This window comes from Limanda limanda, chromosome 2 (assembly GCF_963576545.1).
Source record: "Limanda limanda chromosome 2, fLimLim1.1, whole genome shotgun sequence".
NCBI classification, from domain to species: Eukaryota; Metazoa; Chordata; class Actinopteri; order Pleuronectiformes; family Pleuronectidae; genus Limanda; species Limanda limanda.
In genome coordinates this window covers 19242644-19263242 of record NC_083637.1, presented here as the reverse complement: position 1 = coordinate 19263242, position 20599 = coordinate 19242644, and the positions used below count along the sequence as shown (strand labels likewise).

The 20599-nt window shown below is 39.4% G+C and overlaps 4 protein-coding genes across 4 annotated transcripts; 3 read left to right on the top strand and 1 right to left on the bottom strand.

Moving 5' to 3' along the window:
• The first annotated feature begins 1180 nt into the window (after window positions 1-1180).
• Window positions 1181-2547, top strand: LOC133024384 (lysozyme g-like). The gene is made up of 5 exons (XM_061091466.1): window positions 1181-1245; window positions 1573-1650; window positions 1807-2003; window positions 2083-2233; window positions 2316-2547. Exons 1-5 carry the CDS (start codon window positions 1242-1244, stop codon window positions 2447-2449), a joined length of 564 nt encoding a protein of 187 aa, XP_060947449.1. The 5' UTR covers window positions 1181-1241; the 3' UTR covers window positions 2450-2547.
• An 816-nt stretch (window positions 2548-3363) lies between these two features.
• LOC133018586 (N-acetylmuramoyl-L-alanine amidase-like) lies at window positions 3364-4530 on the top strand. Its single transcript, XM_061084985.1, has 3 exons — window positions 3364-3370; window positions 3430-3640; window positions 4185-4530. Exons 1-3 carry the CDS (start codon window positions 3364-3366, stop codon window positions 4483-4485), a joined length of 519 nt encoding a protein of 172 aa, XP_060940968.1. The 3' UTR covers window positions 4486-4530.
• Window positions 4531-5137: 607 nt separating this feature from the next.
• On the top strand, window positions 5138-8628 carry LOC133024375 (lysozyme g-like). Its single transcript, XM_061091455.1, has 6 exons — window positions 5138-5208; window positions 7288-7373; window positions 7701-7778; window positions 7897-8093; window positions 8173-8323; window positions 8400-8628. Exons 2-6 carry the CDS (start codon window positions 7370-7372, stop codon window positions 8528-8530), a joined length of 561 nt encoding a protein of 186 aa, XP_060947438.1. The 5' UTR covers window positions 5138-5208; window positions 7288-7369; the 3' UTR covers window positions 8531-8628.
• Window positions 8629-9524: 896 nt separating this feature from the next.
• LOC133018575 (zinc finger protein Gfi-1b-like) lies at window positions 9525-14702 on the bottom strand. Its single transcript, XM_061084974.1, has 5 exons — window positions 14444-14702; window positions 13410-13642; window positions 11433-11558; window positions 10851-11016; window positions 9525-9703 (listed from the first exon to the last, which is right to left on the bottom strand). The coding sequence occupies exons 1-5, from the start codon at window positions 14700-14702 to the stop codon at window positions 9525-9527; spliced, it is 963 nt and encodes a 320-aa protein (XP_060940957.1).
• Between the last annotated feature and the right edge of the window lie 5897 nt (window positions 14703-20599).

Here is a 20599-nt window from a genome sequence, read left to right as displayed (position 1 = left end):
TGATTTTACTCCTGGTGGGTCTGTCTTGCATTTTAGAGTGTCATTACCTTATTAATACCAATTTAACCTTATCCAAAAAAAGTGTAAAAATGCAACAAAGGTAAGAGTCCCTTTAATGGAGCAGATGATGTGTGTCCAACACTGATGTTAGCCAGCTTTAGTACAGCTCCAAAGAATGCTGCTGGTATAATTGTTTTGAAACCACAAATCTTTCTTTTTTTTGTTTTTGTTTTTTTCCTTAAAAATGTTATTATTACTTTCAAGTCTTTTTTCGATGATTTGCAAAAGAGTTTATAACTGTAAAATGAAGCGTCGTTCATCCTGAAGTGGGAAAAAGTCAATGTTGTAAAAGGTAATTGAAGACACTGGACCTAATTAGAGTTATAGATGTAGGTTACTTACAGATTATTGTGTAAGAGCATTTTCAGAGAATTGAATTTCAAATAATGGTTTGTTATTTCTATTTTTTTTATGAGGATCTGAAATTACAGTTCTTATTGTACAGTATAATAAATGTATATATGTTATTAAAAAACAAAACAAAACAAAACAAACAATATAAATACTAAATACAAAAAAAAAAAAAAATGTTCAAATGTTCAGTTGTTGGAGGAGGGTGTGTGGCAGTCCAAGCCAGGGTGGAGGGGGGAAGTAATGTCAGTGGAGAAGGTGTGTGTGTGTGTGTGGGGGGGGGGGGTGGGGTTAGGGGCTGTACTATCTTGTGTCCCCTCTGGTTCTGTTTGTTTATTCTGTTCTGTTACCTGCATGTCAGAAATGTTGATTTCTAAAGTGCTGAAGACAAAATAGAAATAATGGAGGATATATATATATATACTCAAAACTGCAGCAAGCATGTTCAGTATTTTTGCATCAGCACTATCTGAAGCCATCACCTTCACTTTCTGTCTGAGTTTAATTTCATTGGTGGTAAACATGATTAATAGGAACTTCAGTCCTCAGAGGAGACGTCGCTGTGCAATATGAGATCTGGGTGTCACAGTTCAACTATGTTATCAATGTCATTAAAAGTGAACTCATAACGTTACTGAAAATGAAAGATCGGGGCTTCTCCTCTGAGGTCTGAAGTTCCAAAAAATCACATGTTAAGCAGTGAAACTGAAAGTATACGGATTCATATATATAGAGCCTCTCTGCTTAGTTCAACACCACAGACAGAACAGACTGTACCAAACCTCCCATATTCCAGCATCAACAGGACCATCAGAGAAGTAACAAGAACAATGGGTGAGTTGTTTTACTGCTCATTTAACCTTTTTAATAGAAATATTTATACCACACAAATTGCTAAAGCTTACCTAAAACTCTATATAAACTAAAGTGTATTGTATATATTTTATATACATTATTTCCTGTTTATAATTGAATATTATTAAACAAGCCTCTTTTATTTCTGGTGTTGTAGCTTTGCCATTGTTGTGGCTCTCTTTTTTGACATTGTGTTCGATTTGTGACTGCTCAATCCTGTGAGGAGTTCATGCTTTGTTCTCATGTCAGTGTGCAGGTGTGTATTCACAAGTTAAATATAACCTAATTAAAACTGACCATGTGCAGGTTATGGAAACATCCGATCGGTTGAGACCAGTGGAGCTTCAGGGCAAACTGCTCAGCAGGACAAGCTGGGATACTCAGGTAAATCACTGCAGTGGAGAAACACAACCTGCTGATTCGATCAACAATTGAAGAAAAAGGAAAACAGGACCGAATCTAAACCATTGCACTGACAGGCCAACAGGTGTCTTTGTGTCTCGGATGCAATAATCAAGTGTCTTTATTTCTTTCTACAAGGTGAACGTGCATCACACACAATGGCACAGACGGATATGGGCAGAATGAGTCAGTACAAGTCCAAAATCATGAGAGTGGGACAGAGAAATGGAGTCGACCCGGCTCTCATTGCTGCCATCATCTCCAGAGAGTCCAGGGCCGGAAACACACTGACAGACGGCTGGGGAGACTTTGGGAACGCCTGGGGACTGATGCAGGTTATAACAGCTACTACGCTTTTTCACAAATCCGCAGAGTAGAGCTTCTTATTACAATACAATAACGTGTTTTTTCTAGGTTGATGTTAATCCCAATGGAGGTGGACACACTGCTATAGGTGGATGGGACAGTGAGGAACACCTCAACCAAGCCACTGGGATCTTAGTTGATTTTATTAACCGAATCAGGAATAAGTTTCCTGACTGCAGCAGAGAGCAGCAGCTGAAAGGTTAGTTTCACAGAATTTGTTGAATTGTACTTTGACTTCGCTCTTGGTTTAACTTTGTTTTCATGTATGTTTGTGTCTGCAGGAGGGATAGCCGCCTACAACATGGGGGATGGGAATGTGCATTCCTATAGTGGAGTGGATGAAAACACAACCGGTGGAGACTACTCCAATGACGTCACAGCCAGAGCTCAGTGGTACAAAAACAATGGGTACTGAAGCTGTGCAGTCTCCTGAAAGTCATCAATGAAACATCATATTGTGTGTACTGTGTCAAAACCTGGGCTAAATAAACGTGATGCAAAGTGAAACTACAATGCCTGTGTCTCAATGTGATAATTTGTGGAGCAGTAATTGAGATTCAGGATTTAGATCAGGGGTTCCCAATATTTCAACCCCCCCCCCGCAAAATATGACCAGAGCTGGTTAGCAGCATAGTAAAAAATGTCTGTGCATATGTATGATGCTATGAATCAACCTGCTGCACCTGACACTATAAAATATTCAATTTTAATGGTTTTAATATGTCATGGAAATCTTTTCCTGACCCCTCCTCTGTGGGTCACTCCCTAAGGGTGCTGTGGTTTGGAATGGCTGATTTTGATCATTTACACCATTCTGATGCTGAGTTCGGCTCAGTTGCTGGACCCCTATTGTATATGATTGTGCTATTTGATCCCACACACTCAACAACGAAGCCGAGATAGCCTCAAAAGTGTACTTGACTGCAGTGTAGGGCTGAACCTGAGGTCTATAAAATGGTAGCAAATTATGAAAAATGTCCACATTTGAGAAGGTGGAGCCAGTATATTTATTTAATAGTCAAAATTATTTTGTCATTAAACTAATCGATTACATAAACTTATATTGATGCAGCTGGAGCACATAAGTCCATAGAATGATTAAATAACCAAATGTAAAATAGCCTTTGTTATTATACAAAACTGTATTGTCATTGTCTATGGTGACTTGATTTTTTAGCCTGCTACAATTTCAAACTGAAAAGATAACGATAAATCAGTTAAAAAATATATTTTGACATATATATGTTATAAAACTTTTGGATTATCATCCCCTTTACAGGGAACAACATCTTGTAGTAAGACATCCAGAACACTTCTATCTGTGGCAAGATGCCGAGTTAAACCACCAGAGGTCAGCAGTGTCTTAACCATCATCCTCTCTCCTCCTGTCCTCAGACTGCCCTCAAATCATCTCCCGTTGTCAGTGGGGGGCAAACTCTTACCAGGATACCCCCATCCCACTGTCTTTGCCCCTCCACTTCCTGTATGTGCACCACACCTACGAGCCATCCTCACCCTGTCTGACCTTCCCACAATGCTCTCTTAACATGAGAGCCATGCAGAGGTTCCACCAGGAGGACCGCGGCTGGAGCGACATAGGATACAAGTAACCTAAAAAATACATAGCTGATTGATTGATTGGTATGTAGTTTGGGTGGTTGGTAGGTATAGGTAGGTAGGTAGGTAGGTAGGTAGGTAGGTAGGTAGGTAGGTAGGTAGGTAGGTAGGTAGGTAGGTAGGTAGGTAGGTCGGTAGGTCGGTAGGTAGGTAGGTAGGTCGGTCGGTCGGTCGGTAGGTAGGTAGGTTGGTTGGTAGGTAGGTGTGTGTGTAAGTAAGTAAATAAGTTGGTACGTAGGCTGGTTGATTCACCTGGAGAAAGAAAGAGAATAACTCCAGTTTACCATTAAAACTAGAAAGAGAGGGAACTAGCCTGGCTCTGATGTAACTCAAATGCGGCTGATTAACTTACATTCATGCACCAATGCATGTTGTTGCAAGTATTGTACATTCAAATTAATTTGCATGACTGAATATTTGTAACATTTGTCTCTAAACATCACATTCTCATTATTTTTCCATATTTGTTGTTGAGCTTACTTTTGTATTGTGTTTTGTATTTGCATTGAGCTGCACTGTCTCTGTGCCCTCAGCTTTGTGGTGGGCTCTGACGGCTACGTCTATGAAGGCAGAGGCTGGACATACCTTGGTACTCACACCAGGGGCCACAATAGCCTCGGGTATGGGGTGTCAATCATTGGTAACTACACTGCCACCCTTCCCTCTCGTCACGCCATGGACCTGTTGCGCCATCGTCTGGTCCGTTGTGCAGTAAATGGAGGAGGACTGTCTGCCAACTTCACCATCCATGGCCATAGGCAGGTGGTAAACACCGCCTGTCCTGGAGATGCCTTCTTCTCTGAAATAAGAAGCTGGGAACACTTCAGGGTCTGACAGGAGGCCCACTGCCACTTTATTCATCTTACACATCATCGCATTATCAACGCTTTGTTAACTGTTTGATTATGTTAACTTTTGAAATAATTTACTACCTGAAATGGAAATTGAATCCTCCATCATTTTAATGAAGATGCGATCAGATCCATGTATTTCAGTGCAGGATTAATTAAAATCAAACAGATCTCCCTGCTCATACTCACATGTGGGGCACTAATGATATAATAGTGATTCTAAGGCACTGACCTTAGGACTAAGATGAATTTACATCCAACACACATCTAATGTACAGAGATCCTCAGGATGTAAGCTGAGGTGAACCTCTTGATTCAATAGCTGTCACTATTTTAAGCTTTTAGTTTTTGAATCATTGTGAGCAGCAAGAGACATAAATGTTGTTTTTCCCCTGAGGCAAACAAATCATAAATAGCTTGATTTCTGTTTTACTGCTAACTGCAGGTTTTAAGAACCTCTCAGTTGATCAATGTCACAAATCATCAGGGATGTATTTGTGGTATGCCCCAAAATATTTTATTTAATTACTTTAATAGTAATGTAAGAAATGACAGCGGCACTCAGGTGGAACCTTTGGCACGGAAGCAGTTGCACCCCGGACTGTTTATATGGGGGTAACGTCCGCCCACATGGCGGATGCAGTCTGGATGAGGAACTGAGTTGTCCGTGTCTTCATTGCTGCTGCATTCAACCTGTTCTCTACAGGTGAGTAGTGGGTGAGAGTCACCTACGTTACCTCATAAAGCTTCCTATGATCACCACGGGTGTCATTGAGACATGTAGATGTTGTTTTGATTGTCCACTGAGACTAGTTAAAACCATGGTTAAAACTTAGAAACTCCGCTGTGCAGTGAGGCGGGAGACACTCGTGCCACTAGGTGGGCGGGGCTTAATGCTCCTGTATAGGTATTGATTTAAACCTGCGCGTCGTCTTGCAGGCAGGTGTTTGCTTAACACAGTGTGTAGTTCAGCTCCAACACACATAGACTCTGTAATTAAGTTGTGTATTGTTATTGTGCCTTATAAGCTCATGTTCAAATAGGTCTTTATTGTAAATGTTTATATTTCTTCATGAGTAATAATGTCTATTAAGAGGTTTAAAGTAAAGAAACACCATAATAAGTGAATGTATGGTTTATGCACTTTAAAATGCTGTTACACTCAGAGAAATGTTTGTACTTGAAATTGTACTTAATTTGAATAAGAAGCAGTCTGGATGAGGAACTGAATGGTACTCCGTGTCTTCATTGCTGCTGCATTCAACCTGTTTTCTACAGGTATACTTTGCTACAGTGTTACCACTCTTGGGACCCGTAACATATTCATGTAAAATCATCTTTTTTCTCCTCCAATAAAAGTCTGCCACATCTTATAAAGGAGATTGTTTTTGTCATGTGCACCTTCCATCAAAAAGGGCCAGCTGTCAGTGTAAGTACATAGTGAAATAAATTCTGTTGCTTTACTGCCCTTAAGCAATAAACCTACTGAGGGTCCTTCAGTGCTGGATCATTTCTATGGGTGCGTTCCACTGAATCAGCATCTGGGTTACAACAACCAATCGAAACGCAAACACACCTAAATGTTGCCCAATATTTTAGCCTATAGCTGACCCACGTGACCTTACACACGTGACCCTGAAAGAACCTGTTTACTCTGCAGAGTTCACTGTAACATGGGTGGATGCAGCAGATTAAGTCCTGGGGTAGCCTCTAGTTCAACAAGAGAGGCCAGCTTCATGACTCAGCCTGTGGCTCCAGCTCAAGACAAAGAACTTCATATGACGTGTTTGATTGTATTTGTCAACATGCTGCATAAGAAAGAAAGTGGGAGCTAAGTGATTTTTTTACTGCAATAATTGTTATATATATATATGCAAAAAAATTAAACTCTCACATCCAGTATGATGTATGATACTGTATAATCAAATGTAGGCCTAAAAAAATCTGCCTTACACTTTTAGTTATTTTAAAAAGAATAATAAAACATAGAAATTATGAAAATCATTAAAGTATGGACACTGGACAATTTTATGATGAGGTTCTGTTCCTTTGATTCAGCGAGACTCTACGTCTGACTCGCCTTGGCCTTTCCAAAACAAAATACACATGCTCCATGTTTTCTTTCTCCAGGTTTTTTAGGAGGGATGTACTGTTCTGTCTGATAGAGATATTCTAATGGGCTTCATTTAGAATTTTGCTAGACATGTTTCACATCCAGGAAACTTTAGAATCAGATGACTGAGCGGGATATGTGAGGGCATATGGTTGTGTGTTTTATTTGTTCCCTTTCAAACCTCTTGTACTTTGTACCGGGTCACACCCATAGACTCACCCTGTACTGTCTTGTGTCCCCTCTGGTTCTGTTTGTTTATTCTGTTCTTGTTACCTGCATGTCGGAAATGTTGCTTTCTAAAGTGCTGAAGACAAAATAGAAATAATGGAGGATATATATATATACTCAAAACTGCAGCAAGCATTTTCAGTATTTTTTCATCAACACTATCTGAAGCCATCCCCTTCACTTTCTGTCTGACTGTAATTTCATATGTGGTAAACATAGGATTAATAGGAACTTCAGACCTCAGAGGAGACGTCGCTGTGCAATATGAGGTCTGGGTGTCACAGTTCAACTATGTTATCAATGTCATTAAAAGTTAACTCATAACGATACAGAAAATGAAAGTTCGGGGGCTTCTCGTCTGAGGTCTGAAGTTCCAAGAAATCACATGCTATCCAGTGAAACTGAAAGTATACGGATTCATATATATAGAGCCTCTCTGCTTAGTTCAACACCACAGACAGAACAGACTGTACCAAACCTCCCACATTCCAGCATCAACAGGACCATCAGAGGAGTAACAAGAACAATGGGTGAGTTGTTTTACTGCTCATTTAACCTTTTTAGATTTAAATATTTATACTACACTTTGCTAAAGCTTACCTAAAACTCTATATAAATAAAGGTGTATTGTATATATTTTATATATATTATTTCCTGTTTTTAATTTAATATTATTAAACAAGCCTCTTTTATTTCTGGTGTTGTAGCTTTGCGATTGTTGTGGCTCTCCTTTTTTGACATTGTGTTGGATATGTGACTGTTCAATCCCGTGAGGACTTCATGCTTTGTTCTCATGTCAGTGTGCAGGTGTGTATTCACAAGTTAAATATAAACTAATAAAAACTGAACATGTGCAGGTTATGGAAACATCCGTTCGTTTGGGACCAGAGGAGCTAAAAACCAAACTGCTCAGCAGGACAACCGGGGATTATTAGGTAAATCACTGCAGTGGAGAAACACACCCAAAACTATCTAAACCATTGCACTGACAGGCCAACAGGTGTCTTTGTGTCTTGGATGCAATAATCAAGTGTCTCTATTTCTCTCTACAAGGTGTAGCTGCATCACACGACATGGCACAGACGGATATGGGCAGAATGAGTCAGTACAAGTCCAAAATCATGAGCGTGGGACAGAGAAATGGAGTCGACCCGGCTCTCATTGCTGCCATCATCTCCAGAGAGTCCAGGGCCGGAAACGCACTGCAAAACGGCTGGGGAGACTTTGGGAACGCCTGGGGACTGATGCAGGTTATAACAGCTACTACGCTTTTTCACAAATCCGCAGAGGAGAGCTTCTTATTACAATACAATAACGTGTTTTTTCTAGGTTGATGTTAATCCCAATGGAGGTGGACACACTGCTATAGGTGGCTGGGACAGTGAGGAACACCTCAACCAAGCCACTGGGATCTTGGTTTATTTTATTAGCCGAATCAAGAATAAGTTTCCTCACTGGAGCGAAGAGCTGCAGCTGAAAGGTTCGTTTCACAGAATTTGTTGAATTGTACTTTGACTTCGCTCTTGGTTTAACTTTGTTTTCATATGTGTCTGCAGGAGGGATAGCAGCCTACAACATGGGGGATGGGAGTGTGCATTCAGAGACAGTGGATGAAAACACAACCGGTGGAGACTACTCTGATGACGTCATAGCCAGAGCTCAGTGGTACAAAAACAATGGGTACTGAAGCTGAGCAGTCTCCTGAAAGTCATCAATGAAACATCATATTGTGTGTACTGTGTCAAAACCTATGATGAATAAACGTGATGCAAAGTGAAACTACAATGCCTGTGTCTCAATGTGATCATTTGTGGAGCAGTAATTGAGATTCAGAATTTAGAATTTAATTAACCTGGTTATTGCAGACAATATTGACCAGAGCTGGTATCTGGTATCTCTGTGAACATTTATGATGCTATGAATCAACTTAAAGTTGACGCGGCACCTGACACTATAAAATATGCCATTTTTCATTGGTTTGAATATGTTATGGAAATTTTTTCTTGACCCCTCCTCTGTGAGTCGCTCCCTAAGGGTGCTGTGGTTTGGAATGGCTGATTTAGATAATTTACACCATTCTGATGCTGAGTTCGGCTCAATTGCTGGACCCCTATTGTATCATGATTGTGCTATTTGATCCCAGACACTCAACAACAGAGCCAAGAGAGCCTCATATTGTTAATCTTCCATGACTTCATATGATACCAAATACATAGAAAAGGTCTGTCCAAAGTCATTTATTAATGTCTGACTCATTAAAAACAGTGAAATTCCTGTAATAATGAATGTGATACTTTTCCCTTCCAATCTTCGAGCCTTCAAATTCAGTGGCTGACATTCACCATTTCTCAGCTCTTGACGTGCTGCTAAATAAACAAAATCACCAACATCCTTGTATATAAATAGAAAACAGAAACAGAGAACAGTGGCACAGCTACATTTTTTACAAGTGAACGAGTAAATTAATCAAGCTTTGTTCGAAATAATCTCCCACCACTGTGCTGGATAATGTGAGCAGGGCAAGAACAGCATTGTTCTTTCCTTAGTGACCTAAAATAAATCTAAAATATAAACTACTATCGCTTTTGGATGACAGATTTGACTTCACAAATACAACACAGTCAGTGGCTTCCTGTCCCGAAGGCGCTCCCCCTGCTTGTAGGAGGAGGCTGGAGGCCGAGTCAGTGGAAGGTGCAGTGGAGCTCCTGGTGCTGCCGCAGCTCCACTCTGTGCTGGAAGCTGTAAGGGCAGCGGGTGCAGCGGTAGGGACGGTCCTCCCTGTGCTTGCGGCTGTGGGTGATGAGGTTGGAGCTCTGGCTGAATGCCTTCCCACATATCTCACACACGTGGGGCTTCTCTCCTGGGACAAGAATGCACAGGATATTTAAACTGCAGAGCACTTGATGAAAGGATACAACATTATGTATGGCCTCCAGTAAAATGCAGCTTAGTATTTCAGCCTCTATCAATGGTGTTAGACGAGAAGGAATTCTGAACCCAGTTGTTTTAAATTCATGAATCGATAGAACCTCAGATCAGTCCAAGTTACTGAAAACCAGCAACACTGAATTAGATTAGATTCAACTTTATTGTCATTGTGCAGAGTACAAAGTACAACGTCAATGGAATGTTTGGAAAAACTCTTGTAAGCATGTATGCTGATTATCTTGTGGTCTTAAGTCAAAGTTGCGCAAGTTCCCAGGAGCTTCCGACAACATAGTTATGTGTATGATGGGGAATGTGATATTTACGGCAGTGTTATAGTGCTGTGTTGATATGTAAAACGGTAATACGGTAAAACATCATTACAGATCAAATGACAGATGAGGATCCATGCACAAGCAAATATTCTTCTGTGCAGGATTAGTAAGTGTAAAGAAGTCTCTGTTCAGAGCACACCTCTCTATACTGCATCCTTGTGGTCAAACTACAAAAAGCAAGCTTAAAGCAAGTTGGAGTTTCTTAATGATGCTATGAGAGTATCACTGAAGAGACCTAGATGTTCCTGTGCGAGTGAAGGAGTCTCTACTTAACAATCTACCTCTGAGAAATCTCATGAATATCTGTTTGCTGGGTACATGACACCTTTTTTACCGGTAGTTACTTACATCATACTTATATTGTACATGCATTACATCTTGATATTACTTGTTTTGTCCAAATGACACATTTTTAAACACAAATAAATGTAATCTACATTGACATGAGGAAATCTTTGATTTGAGAGGCTCATATCAATAGGTGTTTGACTTTTTTGCTTAGAAATTACTTTAAGTGATTCCAACATTTTAGGAAATACACATATATGCTGAGAAAAATCTCTTATATGTAACACAATTTGTTTGGGTCACAGATAATGCTGCTAATTTGAGTTTACATGCAGGGCCGGGCTATGTGTATGCTCTGGAATCACAGGTGCTGTATAGAGAATGAAGCTGCACATCTCTTGAATCCTTTCATATGAATGATGTCAGCTGTGGACTCTGACATATTAAACATAAACCCACCGGTGTGAATGAAGGTGTGTTTCTTCAAGTCAGACTTCTGGTGGAACCTCTTGCCACAGTACTGGCAGGGATACGGCCGTGTGTCTGAGTGTATGAGCAGATGAGTGGAGAGGGTGGAGGAGCGCTTGAACACTTTCCCACACACGGCACAGCCAAACGTCCGCTCCTAGAACAACGTGGTAATGGATTTACGAATGTAGCACATTTTACTTGCCAGGGGATGATCCGGGGGGGTTGGGTGGGTGACCGTTCACTTACAAACAATTTTAACAAAAAATATCACACTTTGTTTGGAGTTTATTTCCAAAAGTGCAGAATGTGCTTGTAAAAGGAACAATTTTCGAAATATATTCACTGATGTGTGGTTTTGCTCAAAGCTATAGAGCTAACAGTAAACAAGGAAAAACTTAAACGTTCACCTTACTGAATCAGGAGCTGTGCATGGACGTCAGACTAATAACTGTCCCCTCTGTGTAAATTGTGGCCCCTTTATGGCCCCTGACTTAGAAATATCCTAGATCTGCCACTGATTCATGCATTAAATTGCCCAAAGATGAAACAGGAAAATATGATGATGCTGACCTTGCCCCTGCATGTTGACCGCACAGTATTTGTCCTGCTGGACGTGATGTGTGCTGGGGACAGATGTGCTCTGCTTCCATGACTCCTGCATTCGTGAGTCTTCAGACTGGACACACAGGGAAATATCTGCAGGGAGGTTAACACAGGTTTAATGGTTAGAGAGGATGAGGAGGGAAAAGAGAGATTACATGTCTTTGCACTACAATCTTTTTAGATGCTTTCTGTTTTGGGCCGCTCTGCATGTTGTGCCTTGTCTCCTTCCTGTGTTTCCTTCCTGTTCGTGTGGCGAGATGTGATTGGTTCAGCCTCTTCCCCCCGCACCACCGTGACCACACATCAGACTATACTCACTGAGCTGCTGCAGTATGTAAGGACCAGGTTGAAAACTACTACTCTGCCAGAACGTCATCTTCCTTAGTGGTTTTCACACAGCCAACCTCTGCTTCTCCTACTGTTAGTTTGAGATACTGTCCTTTGGTTTTACCTGCTTGGTTTGACCTCTGCCTCAGGATCATCTGCAGCCCTTAGCCTCCTCTCAGCCACACTACTCCCTGGATTCCCCTCTTTGCACCTGGATTTATTCCAGAAACCCTATGAACCATTTCCGGAACACATCTGTTCTTGCCCTTTGCCACCAGTTTGCTTTACTGGCTTTCTTTGTTTATAACCCCTTGCACTAGTTTCTGTACAGCACTCATCTCTTGTATTAAACACTCTGTTTGTTGTTGTTTTCTGACCAGTTGGTAAATCCCCAAACAATTTGTGCGATTGTGGACTGCAATGTTTAAAGAGCCTTAAGGTTTTATCTGACATTAAATGATGACACTCCAAAAAATACATCATGTTTTTTTTTTTTTTGGAAAGTGCTACATTTCTTTTTCATTTTGGATCAACAACTATTGGATGCATTGCCATGAAATGTGTTGCTCACATACATCTGTCCTTCAGTGCAGGGGTCTTCAATGTTTTTCAGGCCAAGGACCCCCAAACTGGTGGACAGATGGAGCAGGGACCCCCTAGTATATATATTGTATACAATTGTGTTTTATATTAAACTGGGCCTAGTGCCATGTAGAAGCATAGCTATCCTGTTATTGTGCATTCAATACTAAGCTATTCAAATATTAAACAGGTTCATATATTCATGTTTTTAATTTAAACATGTGCAAGGTACAGGGTGGCCATGCCACTGCCATTTATAAACATACATCTTGCATACAACACTGAACTATTAAAGTAATTCACAGATTCATGTTTTTACTTTAAACATGCATGTAGAAGAGACAGTGAATCCTGGCACAAATACTCCCACATTAGTGAGATGTCGGACCCTGATGAGTAGCACACAACTTATCCAATCTTGGACGGATGGAGGTTGTCAGGCAGAGGGTGAAATCAGCCTCACAATATGTTGGATGCATGTTAATGTGTATTTAAAGACATTTAAATTTGTGGGAAAAAATTGGTTCGGCACTCTATGTTCGTTGTTGTGTTCCGCCCAGCTGGTAAATCCCAAAAAAATTTGTGCGAGTGTGGACAGCAATGTTTAAGGAGCCTTAAGGTTTTATCTGACATTTAATGATGACACTCCAAAAAAGACATCATGTTTTGAAAGTTTTTGCTTTGGAAAGTGTTACATTTCTTTTTCATTTTGGATCAACTACTATTGGATGGATTGCCATGAAATGTGTTGCCCACACTCATGTCTCCTTTAGAGCAATCAGTCCCTTATGTTTCCCTCTAGCACCACCCTCAGGTCAAACGTTAAATTTGTCCAACACTGGTTGATGACCACATAACCTGCAAAAATAACTCCCATCACTTCCCATCAGCTGCAGCTGTACTTTATATTTGGAAGAAAATTAGCAATAATAACTTAAAACGTTTCTATATAAATCATGAAGCAGTTTCTTAATTCTTCAGTTTTAATTTCTCCCTAAAACAAATCAATATACAGCAATGAGGGTTTGATCATACCTTGCTACAGAGTGGACACTCTTGCCTCGGAGCACTGGTCTTGGAGCAGCCTCTGCTCCTGGTCTCCCTCAGGATCAGAGGCTGAATCAGGTTTCCTAGAACTGCTGAAGATTTGTCAGGATAACCTGAGCTCACATGAGGTTTGGACCAAGAGGCGGGTATCAGAGTTTCCGAGTCCGCTCTCTCCACGGGGATACAAGTATCTGGGCTAAAAGGCTCAGCAGGTCCACAGTCTGAGAGGAAAGACAGAGAAGATTCTCAAAATGTGGAATCATACACATTTTAATAATTTTCACAATCTCTTTCCTCTTTTCTGCTTTCACGCCATCTCTGCATGTACTGTATATATACTTGTTTCTGTCTCTGAAAATCCTTTGAGACATTCTTCAGAAAAAAGTCCCAAATTATTTATTATTATAAACTAGAATTATGTGATCCAAATACATTTTAATGCACTTATAGTGTTTCACCTCTTTTTATAGCATCAAATAACTAATGGAAACAGAAACTTTCATATCAGTGTGATAAGTGCAACCAAAAATGACAGACACCATCTTTAAAGGTTCAGTGGTTAAGGTTGAGGTGAAAGGGATTGATCGGCAGAAATTAAGTATAAAATAACCCTGGTGATGTTTTCACTAGTGTGTTTCGTCTAAACTATACAAATAGTTGTTTTCTTAACCCTAGAATGGGCCCTTTATATTAAAATACTTTATATTTACATCGGAAGCGGGTCCTCTCTACCACCATGTTTTTTACAGTAGTTCATACTGGACAAACTAAACACCTTTTTAGTTGTTATGACAACTGAAGGCCACCACAGGTTCTCTTTCATGTTTGGTAAGGTGAGGGGTATTCAGCTGCAACATGCAAATTCACCACTAGGTGTCACTTAATTCAACACACTGAACCTTTGACAAAAATATATTTGACTGGTACTTTTACTTTTTAGTTCAATTCATGTCCCTTCCACTAATGTGGAGGAGCCAGGGTTTATGATTCAAAAACAAAAATGAAGTATCTCTGTCACCCACTATAAGATGTGGGACTCAGTGGCTGAAGGTGTCCTCTCTCATGTGAGTGAGCAGCAGCAGGAAGGTCTGGCTGCAGTAATGTGATGGACTCTATGTTATCATTGGGGGTCTCTGTTGTGGAATCTTTCAGTCTCGTCTCCCAGGAGGACGCCAAATTCTTTTCTAACTGGTTGAATGTCGCTGGGGTCGATCTGGGTCTTCCTGCTGCGGGCCGAGGGTGGAGCAGCCCTCCTCGCTTCACCAAGAAGGAACGAGGCATCGTTCAGAGGGAAGCAGGACGTGCTCTAGACCAAATGGGAAAAGTTATATAGATGGTTAAAAAAAATAGTTGTTATAGAAGGAAAGCTGAAGAAATTCAAATTGTTCTGAATCTTATTACTTTTATTATCATATGTGGTCTATTTTTTGATTAAACCTCATGGTTTAATTACTGGGTTTTATTTCCATCATATGTTCTACAAATTTCTACAACTGTTTTATGTTCATTGTATGCATTCACCTCTTTTATATACATTTGCATTATAAATACCTTTTTAAAAGCATTTTATGTTATATATATTAAAGGTGCTATATAAATAAACTTTTATAATTATATAATTATTATTATCATAAAAGCAAAATAGTTTTTTTCTCCTAATATTAGTATATATATATATATATATATGTGCTCTGATGTGCTGTAGCTGAAGGCAGGCAGTGCAATGTTGAACCAAAGTGTTGCACATGATGCTTGAGTTGCCCAGATGAGGGCAGCAGAACTGTACATTTGATAATTGGTTTCCTGCTTGAATGTAAATACTGGTTTAACAAACATGATCTGTTAACTCTGGCCTATTTCGGATTAAAGGCTGCAGAACTTCTGGCAGATGGAGTCTGAGTGAAACTGACATTTACAACTTACCAAACTGTTACTTGAGAAAAACTTAAACTTTTTGTTAATTTCCTCCACCAAGAAGGTCCTTTTTCTGCAGTCGTTGTTAGTTTGCAGGATTACATCAAAAATACTTGAAAGATTTCCATGAAATTTGGTGAAGGAGATTATGTTTTCACCTCTGTTTGTTGGTTTGCAGGGTTACACAAAAACTGATTACATTGACATTTTGTGGAAGAATACGGCATGGGTCATGGAAGAATGTTCTTGGTGTGGATCCGGATCATGGGGCAGACCTATCTCCACTTTCTTTAACATTGTGAGGTTTGAGGGTATTTTACAACATTTTAGTGGATTTCACAGAGTGAGTGAATCTTGTTGAAAAGTTTAAGGGGTTTGGTATCATTGAAAGTGAGCAGTTAAGGATCCAAATTAAAATCTGGATGTAGTGAATTTTAAATGTGCGGTTCTAGGCGTTTTTCAGCTGCTTTATAGTAGCAAATAGTCTTGCGTGTAACTACCACCAATGTGAAGCTGGGAAACGTAATGTGGCCTTAGGCCTGTTTAAATTGAAGGAAACTCTTGGGCCTTGGCCGAGGTATGTGCCCACTTTGTGTTATTTTTGAGCCTCCCTAACCCAGGAAGACAGTACATAGAGAAAATGGGTTTCTGCATAATAACACAGAAACATGGTAAATGTAGATAATCTTTCTCTAACTTTCCTGATCCTGGTTAGTGAGGCTCAACAATAACACAATGCACACAAGGGAAAGGGAGTGAAGCCGAATTAACCAAATAGACCTAAACCATAACCATCCATACCAGTTAGAATGTGACCCAAGGCGTCACTTCACAACTTTTTTAAAAGAATGTTTGATTTGTTGGTTTTTGTGTACAGATGGCAAAAATGCAAGTTTACTTTAAGTCTGTCAAACTTTAAAATGTTCTCAACACTTTTAAAAATGCGTATGTGTCAGTATGTTAACAAAGAGAAAAGGAGTTGTAATAAAAGTGACTTTAGTAGCAGCTTTAGTACAAACAACTGTGTAAATTAAATTGTTTATCTAACAGTATCTAAACAGTTATATACAGGAAGAACAGTATATGAACATGGAAAAAGTATTGGTTACTCAGGGTTACCAAACTAAAGTGGTTTGATAATAATAATGGTAAAGATGATGATAATAATAATGTTAATGATAATAAGAATAAATAAACCAAAGCTGCACTGTGGAAATGTAAAGATACTGTAGATCGATAGAAGTCATTATGATAATTTACTGAGCAAGTTCAGAAATAATCTCACACAACTTGTTTTTTAACAAAACCTCAACAAAAAGCGAAAATGGAAAGAAAAATTATTTAATCAGGGTTAACAAATTTCACTGTTTTTCAATTAATAAAAATAATAATAATAATAAATGTATGTGCATATACATAAAGTGAAGAAGCACTGTAAGTTAATGAAGATAGTTTTCAGAAAAATAAGTGTAAAACTTACCAGTTCTCACATTCCTCCGGTGCTTCCTAAAGTCACACACAACCTTTACGCTGGTAGTTTGACAAAGGTACGAGACTTTTTCAACTTAAATAAGATGATATGGAACCAGTGGGACACATTCAATATGAAGCCAGTCTGTTCGGGGCCGTCAGTCGTTGATGTTGAGAGTAATGAGAGTGAAGCAGGATGAGGAAGTGTTTCAGCTCTGACACATCCGAGCCGAAACACTTTAACCGTGCTGCCTTCTCCTTACGTACAAAGTATACAAACACTTCACACTGGTATAGGAACACAGTCTCCGTCCTGCTCCTGCTGCACGCTGTGGAGCTGCTGCAGAAAGGCCACAGCTGATCATCAGGCTGACCAAGGTAAGGCAGACGTAAGAGGAAGAGGCGACTGTGCTGAAAATTACTCAGAAAGTGTTGACACACTATGCTGACATGGTTGTGTTTCAAAACCAAGACCACTAAGGTCAGGTTTAAAAGAAGCTGTCTGGTGCAACAGCAGATTTCCTCCCACACTATTGGATGGAAGTATTGATGAGAAAGAGTCAGAGCAAAAGAACATGTGAATACGTTTAGTATGTTTGTAAAATAACTGTGAGAAAACTGAGATGTTTCAGTCTTTTTTTCATTGCTATTATTTGATCTAGTCCATCTTCAATGTTTATATTCTCAGATTTTAATATTACTCTGCAAAAAAATCTACAATACACACAAAACATAATCTACACATGGTTACCTACACCAAGGAGGTTATGTTTTCCCCTCTGTTTGTTGGTTTGAAGGGTTACGCAAAATCGGATGACTATGAAAATTTGTGGAAGAATACGGCATGGGTCATGGAAGAATTTTTATAACATCTTGTCGTGGAACCAGATCAGGGCGCAGAAAAAAAGAGAGCGAGGGCATATTAGTTTTACCTATTCACAGATTTCCCAGAATATAATTAATGGATATTGATGAAACAAACCAGGAATATTTAAATCTGGATTAATTGAAGACCAACTTCAAGTTTGAGCTAAACGTGGAGCTGAAAGAAAAATATCGACTGAGTATCAAACAACAACACAGTCAGGGCCTTTGCAAAGGTGCAATGTCAAAGTTTATTTTGTATCATTCGCAGGATACAGAACACTGAAATGTATTTCCCCCCCATCATACAGGAATTTATATAATCTTTACTGTCATTTTATATATTTGACAACAACATCAGCTGAACTGCTGGAGAGAGAGGGTGTACAAGGTCGGGTATGATGCCGTGGATGTCGCACGCAGCACAAAAGAACAAATCCTACACCAGACTAACCAGGAGAAAGGCCTGTGAGGAAAATGCTTGTGTCGTTTGGTGCTGCGTCGCATTTCCCACATTGAATATGTGGAGGGCGATCATATTTCAATCCACGCTAAATTAACCTTATATTACAACGCTTTTTAATGAACGGCTGGAGGGGCTGACTTGTTGACAAAACCTTTATTACATCAAGTCTTTAGCATAGAGTGTAAATCTATCTACTTTTATGGCACATTATGCTTGTAAAGTTTCGATCCTCGTCATCTTAGCAGAAGAAAAACAAAGTACCAGTGGTGATGTAAAAACAATAGAAAAGGTTGCGAGCTCATCAAAGGTAATTCACAAACACAAAAGGTCACGTCACAGTCGAGAGACAGTTGTATTTAGACAGTGGTGAGAACAGAGCACCATCACTGATCAGCAGTGTACAGATGAGTTGTTTAAGCACTGATCTGGTCCAGATTAGTTATATATAATAATTTTGTAAAAGTCACCGTGTAGTTTATCACTGATATCCAAATACAAATATCAAATTATTACCTCTATATCTCTTTTTAAGCAGGATGAGGCAGAGACTACTGAATGGATTACCATGCAACTTGGTGGGAGGATGTGCTATAGCCCAATTTTTGTGGATCCCGATCAGATGCCAGATCCAGGAACATTTTTCCCTTTTCACTTTAGTTGATTCCTCTTTTAACAATTTATGGATCTTGATGAAAAGAATCAGACATGTTAAAAGGACTGATAATTATGAATGTATGAAATTTATACAGAAAAAGGTGTAATTGTCCAGTTAAAAGCCAGTAAATCAAACTTGAGAAGAAAGGTTGGTGCAATGAAATGATGTTGTTGAAAGAGCACCAGTCAAACCTCAGTCTGTGAAAAACTATTTAGAAAACATGGAGATACAGTAATTATGTTAGTTTCATGTATCAACACAGGGAATACGTATATCATGATTTATTCACTGTTTCCATCACACTTGGTCACACTTTGTGTTAATCTACACGCAAACATTCCAGACTCAGTCGAAAATGAATTTGAGATACCTTTTCTCTGAAGGTGTTTTGATTTTGAACTTGCTCATGTTCAAACACGTGGATGCAAACCCACCTACCGGTACTGTTTTGCAAGAAAATGAAGTGAAAAACATGCCTGACTTGTGTCCCCCACATCGGACCCAGTATATTTTCTGTTAACCTTTTGAATCTTGCTAGTGCGAGTAGTAGACAAAATGTAACTACACTGGATAGATGTTGCTGGGGAAAAGATATAATCACAAATGGGTAAAAATGTGCAGGATTACAACTTTTTCAGCCAAAGTAAACGATTTAACGGCCTACATCTTGTTCTGTACATACCAACAACTCTGAGGAACTGAAGTGAAATGATGAATACAACACATATAATGATATGGTCTGATGATACCCAAACACTGATTCCAGTGTAGAGATTTCAGCTGCTACACCCACCAATGACCACTAAAAGGCTGTTATTTGCAACATAATGGTGGGCAAACGGACATCCTCTTTACTTTTTAAATGGCCATTACGGGAGGATCCTATTTCCTTGTTTCAGAGAGGATTGCATTAATCCTCTGCTTTACTGTTCGTTCATTACTGCTGCACAAAAATGCCAGAACAGCGAAGCATGAAGTGGACCTGAAGAGAATCTAGGGAAAATCGTTGGTCCGAAGAAAACACAGTACGAAGTCAGGATGGTTCATCTCGGAATGAAGCAAACGTTAAGGTCTGTCCGTAAAGTAAAGAAATTATCCAACCACGAGTCCGCAGCACATCTTACTGCTGAATGTCCAGAGCAGAGTTTCTCTCACTGTTGTGCAAAGAGCAGAGATCGTTGTTCTTAATACAACATCCTGTCAGACCCTTCTCCTCACAATCTGACTTGACTGACAGTGATACAGCTTTAAATATCATATATATACTTTTCTTCCTGTCACACCGCTTATCTGATATTTCTCCATACATTTGACACTCTTTTCCCCCTACACAGAATATATTATCGTTTGATATGTAAAATATTTTCCACCCATACACTCCAGTCATGTCAGCCTTTTTGTTTGGCACCGTTACAATATGATCGACTCCCTCCGCTTTCATTGGTGCACATGCTGCAGTTTTCAGTTTGCTGTTCCAAAGTGATATGAGCGCATGAGCTGGTGATTCCACATCAGCACAGATACCTGGATTATTCTTGTTGTTTCTGTCTATTACGACGAGAATTAGAGCCACTTAAAGAGATTTCAAGAATAAGGTCATAATATTATGAGAATAAAATCGCAATGTTAAGAGAATAGATTGAAATATTATGAGAAAAAACTCATAATTTTAGGCTATGTACCATTCAAAGGGATCAATCTGTCATCTGTCTGAAAATGAGGAAAGTAGAGCATCTTCTTAAGTAATACTTTTGTAGGGTTTGAAAAAGAAATACACCTTCATCCTTATTAAATTATCATAATATTCTG